This window comes from Cryptomeria japonica, chromosome 1, assembly GCF_030272615.1.
Source record: "Cryptomeria japonica chromosome 1, Sugi_1.0, whole genome shotgun sequence".
Classification (NCBI taxonomy): Eukaryota; Viridiplantae; Streptophyta; class Pinopsida; order Cupressales; family Cupressaceae; genus Cryptomeria; species Cryptomeria japonica.
Window position 1 is genome coordinate 264136289 of NC_081405.1, and position 12076 is coordinate 264148364.

At 37.3% G+C, this 12076-nt stretch overlaps 1 protein-coding gene across 1 annotated transcript; it reads left to right on the plus strand.

The window, feature by feature from the left end:
* The first annotated feature begins 5137 nt into the window (after positions 1 to 5137).
* On the plus strand, positions 5138 to 11820 carry LOC131857306 (uncharacterized). Its single transcript, XM_059209590.1, has 3 exons — positions 5138 to 5263; positions 5421 to 5750; positions 11407 to 11820. The coding sequence occupies exons 1-3, from the start codon at positions 5138 to 5140 to the stop codon at positions 11818 to 11820; spliced, it is 870 nt and encodes a 289-aa protein (XP_059065573.1).
* Positions 11821 to 12076: the final 256 nt, after the last annotated feature.

The window sequence follows — 12076 nt, forward strand, 5'->3', positions numbered from 1 at the left end:
GACGGATGAGTTTGTCTGATTGTTCGCAGCTCATGCCATGGTGAGGATATCAGATCCAACAGAGATGTGGCCCGCTTTTGATGATGATGAGGATGAGGGAGGGCGAGATGGGGATGAGGGAGATGATGGAGGAGGTGGAGGAGGACGACGATGGAGAGGAGATCGAGGGAGTAGAGGAGATAGAGGTAGAGATGGTAGTGATAGAGGGGTGTGGGTGGAGAGAGAAGTTCAACAAGCTATGATGGATAGAGGGAGAGGAGGCTTGGTGATTGGAGCAGGGGGTGAGGGGAGAGTAGGAGAGGTGATAGCAGCAGTGGGAGGGACTAATGAGTTGAGATGACCATCTCAGAGGAGGACTGATGTGTTATCGCCACCAGCATCGAGGACAGGGGGAAGGATGTGGAGTGCATCTTCCCAGGTACCCCTTCAGATCCAAGTTCTGAGGCATCGAGAGGATGCTCAAATTAGGACCCTACAGTTGACAGTGCAGCAGCTATAGGCACAGCTATTGACGCAACAACGTCAGATTACCCAGCTGACCTTAGAGCGTGATACTGAGATAGAGCGGCGGGGTCGAGCAGAGGAGTTGGCAGGGAGCTTGCAGAGAGCAGAAGCAGGTGGTCCAATGAGAGACACCTTGAGAGAGATGGCTTTGAGAGCCAACGAGGCAGAGTATTACCAGTGCCATTATGAGGATGTGGTGCTTAGGGAGCATTGTGTGTAGAGTTTTATGCAGTCAAGATTGAGTCGATCTCGAGAGAGTGGGTCACGGACAGAGAGGAGAGGCGTGGCGGGGCCTCATAGACAGGATCCACCTGGAGATCCAGGGGCTGGGACATCTGTGGTGAGACCGTCTCCTTCGGGAGATAGTCAAACTTGAGAGACGTTGTCTCCTTTGTACATTTAGCATTTTTGTTGTACTGGGCATAGACATGACAGATATTATATATTGATCATTTGTTGAGAGATATATATATATATATGACACCATTTTCTTTGATCATGTGATGTGTTATGGATTTATGCTTTTTACATGCTTTTTCTTTATTCTATGATGATGCAATGCTTAGATAGATGTATGTGATGAACATGATTTATGATGTTTGATTTATGAGATGTATCTTGAAAATGAGATGTATGATATGATATGCTGTGAGATGTATCTTGAAAATGAGATGTATGATATGATATGCAACTAATTGTAAATCTAGATCTACAATTAGATCTACAATTGTAAATCTAGATGTATGATAATGAATCATAGATCTATTTAACCATTTCACCTAGATAATTCCTTTTTATTTAGATAATAATTATAACAACAATTACTATTATTTCCATCTTTCATTCCATAGAGTTACACATCACAAATTCATTTCATGAATTCAAATGCAACACAATTACATATATGCATGTTGATTCCTTTTCCACATATAACTCATGAATTCAAAATACATATAGATTATCCAATACATCAAGAATGATCAATGAGTACTTCTCCTAATCCACTACAACATGTCTTATTTCAATTTCATAGACAAATATATGGAGATACATAATACAAAGATAAATAATCTCCTTTACATATACAAATCATCTTGATACAATGTTTCCTTATTCAAAGTACATAGAAACAAGCTCCAAGAGAAAATTCATATAATGAAGAATCCAAGAATCCAATTCATGCATGCTTGCATCCAAGAAGAACATCCCAATGGAAGAAGGCATCAAACCACCTGACCATGTGGAACCAAATAGGAACCACCCCCCATGCTAGGAGATAACATGGGGTTCCAACTCACACTCAAGACCTAGGCTGACACCTAACAACCAACAAACTCAACATGAAAACCACACAACAACATCAAGAATCAAAGATAAAACACAACAAATGGATAATCAACAATAAACCCTCCAGAGGTGAAATCAATAATATAAGGCATATGGATAATGGACACATGTGGGGGTAGATTATCATCACATGCTAACCTCATGTGGCATTTGTCTCCACCTTGGAGTCACTCAAGGGAGATCAAGTTACCGCTCCAACGATCTTCCCAATCTAAGATCCCAAATCCATCTCCTTGGGTATATCCAATTGCGACATACAACAACATATTATTTATCTTGATTAGGTGAATTCCTAATTACCCATCCTGCTAATCAATTATTATTATGTTATAACTTGACATTTAAACCATAAACTCTTCATGTGGTTGCATAGGCCTAGACCCCCTTCCTAGAGGTCTAATGCTCATAACCTATAACCAACACATGCAAGAGCCCACTCTCCCAACCATGGAACAAGACCATAGGGTATAATACACATCCAAAGAACATATAACAAGATCATGAAGGCCCAAAAATGATATAGAAACAATCATAACATATTGAGTACAACCTGACCATAATAGAGCACATAAAGCCATACACATGGAAGAGAGCCTTCACCAAATCAACAGAAAGGAAAATTCAATCATGATTGCAATCCAAAAGTGAAACCAAATCAATAAAAAATCCTCTATAGTGAGGCATAACACATTCCATTGGAGTCATACAATCAATCCCTCAACAACGAGGAATTCTCCCTCTCACAGAAGCAACACATCGCATATGGAACACCTCAACGGTAAGGCATGAACCCTCTTACTGGAGAATAATAAACATCATTAATGATCAAAATACACAACCCAAAAAGATACTAAAACATGTTAAAAAGTGACTTTTTAGGACCCCCAGAACAGTCCAATACCTCTGGTTTGTAGAGTAGAACCCCTGGTATGTATGGTAGTTTTTTTGGTATGTACCATAGCATTTATAGACCATTCTATAGCATTTTGGGTGCATTTGTTAGTGTTTTGGGTAATTAGGCCTTCATTCTGAGTTTTAGGACTTTAGCTTTCTGGGTGCATTTCCCAACACCCTGGGTACATTCCCCAGTGGCCCTGGGGTGTAGCCCAATGTGCCTAGTCCATTCCCCATAATTCTTAGGTGTTATTATAATTTTGGGGGGAGATATGCAGAAAAACAAGCAAAATTGGCACATAACGCTTAGGTACTAACCCAGACTCTCATAGGGGTCAAAAACAACTCACCAACTAGACACAAAGGGACTGGAAGATTAAAATTTCAACGAGGACAATTAAAAACATAGATATCAAACTCACTAACAAAATTTGTATAAGAAAATCCATCTCCCACAATGGTCAGGTTGACACAAAGGGGGCAAAATAACAAGGGAGAGATAGAACAACACCGCAATCCACACAAAGAGACCTTTGCAAGGCTCTCAAGGTTTCATTGCAAAATTTACATACTCTTGGAAGGGTCGGCACTTCCAAATGTGTAGTCTCAAAGAGTTGTAGAGAACTCCCGACAACCACATGGAGACAAAAAACACCAAATCAAGCTCTGAAATGAAGGGAAATCAAAGAATACAACACAAAGGAATAATCAACTATAAACCCAATCCAACACCTTTTCAAACTCAATAATTGAATACACAGTCACTCACAAAGAAGATAAAAAGTGTTTCCGACAACAATTTCCATAAAATGAAAGCAATGAATTGCAATATTCCCCCCATTCAATTTACTTTTTCAAAACTAATTAAATTCTACAAACTACAAATCCAATTCCCGAAAACAATTCAAACAGTATCTATAAACAAATTGCACAGTCACAGAGGAGACAATCTTTCCCGAAAACCAAAAATTTAAAGGAGAAAATCAAACCAACTTGCAATCGCAATCCAAAAAGGGTTGAAAATCCGAAGAAGAGAAATCCTCAACAATCCAAGCTTCAATCCAAATCTAATTCGAAATCCCAGAAATCTGTCGGATGATCAACCCGACAACATTCACAGAAAGCTAATTAAATAAAAATTCAAACTCAAAACTTTAGAAATATTCGACCAATTAGAAAATTCCAAAGAACAATATAATTTACCTATCTCACATAGTTTCGAGAAATATATTATTCACCAATATTATTTACCTACCAATTGAAAATCAACCAATCACATGCAAGGGTAGGTAAACTTTATAATATATGCAATTACCGATAAAATAATATTTGTATAAACTCATTTAATAATGATCCATCACCCAATAAAAACCAAATAAAGAAATTAAATAAATAAAACCATATAAATAGGGATTCTCTGATAAAATATAAAATCAATTCTTCAATAAACAATAAATTAATTAATAAAGTCAATAAATAAAAATTCAATTAATAAATTCTCAACTACATAAAATAAAGCATAAATTAATAAATAAATAAATCATTCAACAATGAATTAACATAAATTAATAATTAAATCAATAATACATAAATCATTAAATAAATAACAAATAAATAACCCATTAAGCAATATATCAAAATAAATCAATCTCGACAATAATTAATTAAATAAATAAATCAAACAATAAATAGATAGATAATCAATAAATCACAAATAAATAATAATTAAATCAATTAAATTAATTAGATTAATCTTAATTGATTAAGTATAATTCTCACAATAAATAATACAATCAAATAATTAAACAATAATCACACTATAGGGAACAACACGACTCGATCTTCTCATCATGTTGCCTCTACAGCTCAAGGACACCCTGTCTCTTTGGGATCTATGGTGGATGATGTGGATGGATGAAAGGAGGGGGACCCACGGCATCGAGACCCTCCTCTTGTCCTTAAAAATAATGAAGATTCTTCAAAGTTGGGTTCTGAGATCTTCAACACTGATTTGGAAAAGATGGCTGAGGTGAAGGTTCTCAAACCCTATAATAGTTTATTTGCAAACAAACCCACTGGTAAATCGTCTTTTCCCTCTGTGGAAGATATTTCTGCTAGAAAAATAGGCAAACTAGCTATTGCAGTACCAAATGTGGTTATAGACCACAGTATTTCTCTAATGGCTTTTTCTCTAGTGGGAAAATTTGTTGGACCAAGACCTAATATTGAAGTCGTTAGGTCTTTTGTTAAGAGAAAATGGAGGTTGAAAGGATGGGTTGATGTTTCAGCCCTGTCAAGGGGTTTCTTTGTCTTTTCCTTCTCTTGTGGGGAAGATTTGGAAATGGCTCTGAGTGGAGGACCCTGGATGTTTGGGAAAGCTTCTTTATCCTAAATGGTCTGGGTGTGGTTGCCTGGTTTGCCGCTTGAATTCTGGCTGGAGGATGTTTTCTCAGGCAATGCTAACTCCTTCGGGGAGCTTGTGGCTATAGATGCTATGATAGTAGCACAAAAGAGGCTGGTGTATGTGAGGATATGTGTTAATATTTCACTAGAATATGGACCTTCCTAGCTCTATTGAAATAAATTCCAAACTAGAGAAGTGGGAACAAGCTATAGAGTTTGAGTCCCTCCCCTTTGTGTGTTTCTGTTGTAAGAAAGTTGGACATTGGGCAAAGGCTTGCCCAAGTAACCCTAAGAATGCTCAGAAGCATAACAATCACGTTAAACAGATCTGGAAAGAGAAGATTAACAAAAATGAGGAGGGTAGAGCAGAAGGAGGAAGTGGACTTCCTAGTAACCCAAAAGATATAACAAATGGTGATAGGAAAGCTAGTACTTCCAAGGATACTCTTCAGAAGGAAGTTAGAAAGGATGAAGATAATGTATTTGAGGTCAAAATAGTCAATGGATTTGAAGTTTTACAGATTCAAGAAGAAGAGAATGTAAGCATAGAAGAAATTCTTGAAGAGGGTGAGATTGGCGACATAAATGAATCACAACATGAGGTTCTAAAAGATACAAAAAAGGAAAGTAATTAAGTGTGTCCAAAGGACTTTGAAGGTCCAGGAGTCATCTTTGAAAAAAAGACCAAGTTCGGATCGCCTCAGGTTAACCTTAACTCTCTATTTCATAGTGTTGGCACTGAATCACCCACCTCTTCTCAAAGAATAGGAGAACCTTGGAATAATAATCAATCTTCATATGAAGATGAAGATGATGAAGAGATAATAGGAGTGGAAAAAAAGAAAAATAAGAAGACAAATTGTTCTAATGGGGTTAAAACTAGAACCAGGTCTAAGGTGGATATTGGTCTTTCTAAATCCCCGTAGGGACGTAAAACCATGAAGTGGCACAGAGACCAGGAGAGCAAACAAAACATAGCTAATGGAAGGCAGCGAACCATTTAGGAATCCTGCTCCCAGGTTTCCAAATGAAGGTAATTTCCTGGAACATACGAGGCCTAAATGGTCTCCATAAACAGGATCTATTAAGGAATTTTATCATAGATCACAAGTCGGACATCATCCTGGTTTAGGAAGCTAAAATGAGTAAGGAAAAAGTTGAAAAATTAAAATTCTTTAAACAGGGGGGTGTTTGTGGTAGTAGTTCGAATGGGACGTCAGGTGGGGTGGCCATATTTTGGAATAAGAAAACTATTGATGGAGATCTGATTGATGAAGATGGTAATATTTATTCTATGAGAGTTAAATGTATTGATGAAGGACAGGAATGGGTGGTTACCAACATTTATGCTCCAAATTCTAAAGCTACTAGGAGTAAGTTTTGGGATAAAATTCAGTAGAAAAGGGGGTTTTTTTCTCAGGACAACTGGCTATTGATGGGAGATTTCAACACCCCTTTGCAAGAAATTGACAAATTTGGAGGAACTTAAGCTCAATTAGATAGCAGGATTGACCTTATGGACTTCATCAATGCCAATGCCCTGATTGATGTTGATCTTTGTGGAGCTTCCTACACTTAGTCTAACCGAAGGGATGGAGGAGATCTTATTCAGGTAAGGCTTGATAGATCCCTTATCACTCCTGACTAGGTCCTTAAGTATAAATGCTCTTTGTCTATTATTAACAGAATAGGATTGGATCATTATCCCATTTCTTTTGTTGCTGATTCTATTAAGGGCCAACGTTGTTTTCCATTCCAGTTTGAAAAAATGTGGATTTCACACCCTTCCTTGGAAAATTCCATTGCCAAATGGTAGATGGTTCTGCCATGTTCAAAGTTGCTAAAAAATTAAGAAACACCAAAGATAACATTAAGATATGGAACAAAAAGGTTTTTGGAGATATTTTTGAATCCAAGAGGAAGCTGAAGGAGGAATTAGAACAAATTCAAAACTCAATTCAGAAAGATGGTTATAGGATGTTCCCCAAGGCTAAAGAAGATGAGGTTCTAGCCAAATTACACAACACAATATCAAGAGAAGAAATCTATTGGAGGTGGAGATCTAAGGCTATTTGGTTGGAAGCCAGTGATAGAAACACTAAATTCTTTCATATGACATCTATGAAGCATAAAGCTGCTAGCAGAATCTCTAGATTAATTATTGATGACAAAATTCTTCTCAAAGATGATGACATTGGTGATGAAGTTGTTAGGTTTTTCTCTAACCTCCTGACCGGTAGTAAGGATATTGACATTGTTAAGCAAAAAGACCTAGTTGATAACATTCCTAAGATTATTGGACCTCATCAGAATAAAATATTATCTGCTATCCCTACAGCTGATGAAATTAAAAAAGTTGTTTTCTCCTTTCAAGGGGATAAGGCTCTGGGCCCAAATGGCTTTCCTATGTTTTTCTTTCAAGAATATTGGCATATTGTTGGGGAAGACACGACCAATGTTGACAAATAATTCTTTGGATCCAGAAGAATTCTTAAAGAAATCAACTCTACTTTTATTGCTCTAATTCCTAAGGTGGTTGAAGCTGATTCTATGGGAAATTTTAGGCCAACTAGTCTTTGTAATTATTTTTATAAGATTATTTCAAAAGTCCTGACTTCTAGATTGCTGGTTGTTCTCCCCTTTGTTATCTCTGGGGAGCAAAAAGGATTTGTCCTAGGTAGGAAGATTTTGGATTCTATTATTCTTGTGCATGAGAATATCCACTCTCTTAATTCTGAAAACAAAGAGGGATTTCTTATAAACTTGGATCTGGCAAAAGCCTATGATAAAGTGGAATGGAAAATTCTTTTCAGGGTCATGGAGGCCTTTGGATTTGATGAGAAGGTTATTAAAATTACTAGAGAATTGATATCTACACCAAATTTGTCTATTCTTATTAATGGATCTCCATCTAGATTTTTTAAATCTTCTAGGGGTCTTAGGAAAGGAGACCCTATTTCGCCTATTCTTTTCACTATCTTGGCGGAATGTTTGAGCAGACTGATTCAAAAGTTGAAAATGAATAATACCATCAAAGGGTTGCAACCCTCTTCTACTAATGTCTCCTAGTGTACACATCAACAGTTTGTTGATGATATAATTTTGTTTGGATATTCTTCTGTTAGTGAAGTTACTGCCTTCAAAGGTGCTCATAGATCTTATTCCCTGGCTGCTGGACAACAGGTTAATTGAGATAAATCTCCTATTGACTTCATCAATACCCCATTATTGAGGTAGCTGAGGATTTCTAACATAATTGGTTGTAAGGTGGAGCTACTCCCCTCTACTTATTTGGGTCCCCCTCTTGGTTTGGCTCCTCCAAACTCTTTCTGGAATTCGTTATTTGATAAACTCAAAAAAAAATTGGCAAGTTGGAAAGGATCTATGCTATCTCAGGCCAGTAAGCTTCGGCTTCTTCAAGCGACTCTTCAAAATTCGCATGTTTATGCTCTTATCTTGTTTAGTATACCGGTCAAATTTGTTGAAGCTTTAGAAAGAATTCAGAAAAGATTTCTTTGATCTGGTGTAGAAGATAAGAAAAGGATTGCGTTGGTTGCCTGGGATAAAGTCTGTAATCCTAAAAGCAATGGGGGGTTAGGTATTAAAGCTCTCAAACCTTTCAACAAAGCCTTGCTTGCTAAACAGATTTGGAGGGCATATGGTATTAAGAAAGATTGGAGTAGGGTGTGGTTTGATAAATACATACATAACCAACCAATTCATTCTCTTCTCTATTCTGAAGATATCCCTGTTGGATCTTTTATATGGAATACTATGATCAAATCTATAAAAGTTGCTAAAGTTAGAGCTGGATGGGTCCTTGGCAAAGGTGATAAAATCAGATTTTGGGAGGATGTCTGGATTAAAGATGAGCCTCTTTTTAACCAAGATTGCAGCCAATTCATTGAAGAATGCAAAAGGAGGTATGGTTCTATGGTTTATAATTATTGTAAGGAGAATAAATGGGTCAAACTTGATGCAGTTTATGCTGGATTTCCATTGTTACAGTAGGATTTGCTGCCCTTTTCTGTTAGTAAAGATTCTGATGATGTGTTCCTATGGAAGAGAAATCCTAGGGGTAATTTTATTGTTGCCTTTGCTTATAAAAAAATTGTTACTCAAGCCTACAACCCAATATGGACTAAAATTTGGAATAGATTCCTCATTCCTAAAGTTAACATGTTTTTTTGGCTTGCAACTCACAACAAGATTCTTACCATTGATAACTTGGCTCGAAGAGGATTCATGTTTCCTAATAGGTGTGAGTTATGTCAGAAAGAAGTTGAATCTGTGGAACATTTGTTTATTCATTGTTCTTTTACCTGGGAAATCTGGAGTAAAGTTTGGCTGCAATGGAAAGTCGATTGGGTAATGCACAATAGTCTTAAGGAATTCATCTGGCAATGGATCTTCCCTACCAAACTTCCTATTACTTAGACCCTCTATTCCTTTGTCCTTCCTATGACCTATTGGCATATCTGGAAGGAGAGAAACAATAGAATTTTCATGCAGGCTAAGTGTTCTTCTCAGGTGGTTTTTGAAAAGATTTACAGGGCTATTAAAGAAAGCATCAATACCATTCACAAAAACAAGCAGTGTAGCTATATTAACATGAATGATAATGAGAAAAGCATCCTAACTGAATGGAAGTTGATACACAAGGTCCACAAATCTGATATGAAGAGCAGGAGAGATAATGTTGTTTGGAGGTTCCCTCTTCATGATTGGGTTAAGGTGAACTTTGATGGTGCAGCTAAAGGTAATCCTGGGAAGGCTGGAGGGGGAGGAATCATCAGTAATTCTTATGGTTTTTGTGTTGCTACAATTTCCTCTCCCTTTGGAGTTCAAAACAATCATGTGGCAGAAGCTTTGGCAATGTTAAAATGTCTCCAACTTGCTCAGAGTTTTAATTTTAAAAAAATATGGCTGGAAGGGGACTCTCTCAATATTATTTAGGCTATTAAAGGTATTAGTTCCCCCTCTTGGAACATTCATAATATCATTGATAATTCTAAAAAATTGTTAGATGCCTATGATAGTGTGATTATTACCCATACCTTTAGGGAAGGTAACAGGGTAGCTAATTTATTAGCTAATGAGGGGGTCATTTTAGAGGAGGATACTAAGTATATCAGAGAAGTTTCATGTAAGAATGGATTCTGTGAGCAATTATTATTTGATAGAGTCCATGGTACATGATAATTTCATTATTACCTTTCTGGGTTCGGATCTCAATAACAGATATTGGAGTGATGTGGAGTGTCAGTTGTTTACCTGTTTAAGGCATCATGATAATGAGCACCAGTGTGATGGGCCTAGTCATATTAAGTGTTGGTTTGTATTGAATGTCTTAAAAGACAATTCAAGCAACAAGAAAATCACCTTGTTTTTCGATTCCAATGTCTTGTTTCTTCAGCATTTGTTTATTTCATGCTCTGTTGAGGGTTTTGACTAGAACAACCATTACATTATGGGGGGAAATATTAATCACAATGAGCCTTCCAACTATGATAGCTAGAAAAGCGAAAGGAAAATATGGCAAAGGTTGCACAGATATGGATTCACTGATTACATGGAGAAACTGCATGGGAGTAAGAATTCTATTTCACATGGTTTTGCCAAGGGCTGGAGCAATAATAAATTTACTCTGTTTGGCCAGACATAAAAGTTGGATGAAGATTTGGTGGCAGAGGTTACCAGATTGCAGAAGGAAGGCATCAAATTCTATAGAGACAACAAGTTCTCGGTGGAAGCTACCGAGAATTTCCCTAAAAATGAAGAAGAAAGGGCTCGACTCGCTAAGAAGGACAATGCATCCTACGACCTCCCTAACCAGGTAAAATCTTTCTGGCAGAAAATGTTGAAAGTTTTAATGGAATACCTTACGATTGATGGAAGGTTTTCAAAAGTTTACAATTACCACTTTGTCATCCTTAACCATTTTTGCCATGGCTTGAATATTTCATTGCGCTTCTATTTGGCTTCTTCCCTTAATGATAGCCTAGCCGACCATGCCAAGAAACCTAAATCCTACCCCATTGCTCACCAAGGCTCATTTTGTTAATTTATGAGCATTTGAAAGGTAAAGCTAGGACTAATAGGGATGACCCCTCTGTGGAGAATGCCCACATTTCTAAGGTTTATGATGGCTCTGATTCTGATGAGGATTCTTCTAATCTTCCTTTGCATAAGAAATTGAGGGTTAGTGATGAAGCTAAAGAAGACACGGAAGAGAATGTTGGTTCTGAGCAGGAATAGGGGAAAGAGGTGGAAGAAGAGGCGGAGAATGAGGAGGAGAAGGAAGTTGAGGGCGAGGAAGGGGATGAGCAGAGAAAAGAGGATGTTGAAGAGATAGAAGTGAAGGATAATCCTTATATCTCAGATAGAAGGAATGATGTTCAACACAACATGGAGGAGGGAAACCCTAGGTCTATGGACTCTGCTTCGATTATGGAGAACGTGGATTCCATTCTGAATGTTGCCAAAAATAGTACCCTGGAAATGTTCAATTTTCAGAAATGGGTGATTGATAACATCTCCAGTATTCAGAATAATCGGAGAGACCTGGATTATAAAATTGAGAACTTGATTAAGGATGCCAACACTAAAGGTAAAGAGGATGTTGCAAAGGATACTAGTGATGCTGAGGACGAAGAAGAAATTTCGAACTAGTCGGAAAAAGACATGATTAAGGGAGATTTGAAGCATCTTGAAGATGTGGTGAGAATTATCAAAGAAAAGGGTGAGGTTGATAATGATCTGATAAACAACCGGATTAAAAAAATTGAGAATGCCTTGAAGAAATTCATGGAGCATAGTCTGGCAGTGTTGAAGGTGTCTTCTCAAAACATGAATTCTTTGGTTGCTTATCTGGAGAATAACAAGCAGAATAAAGATACGGTGATCATTGATGATGAGCCGGTCTCTA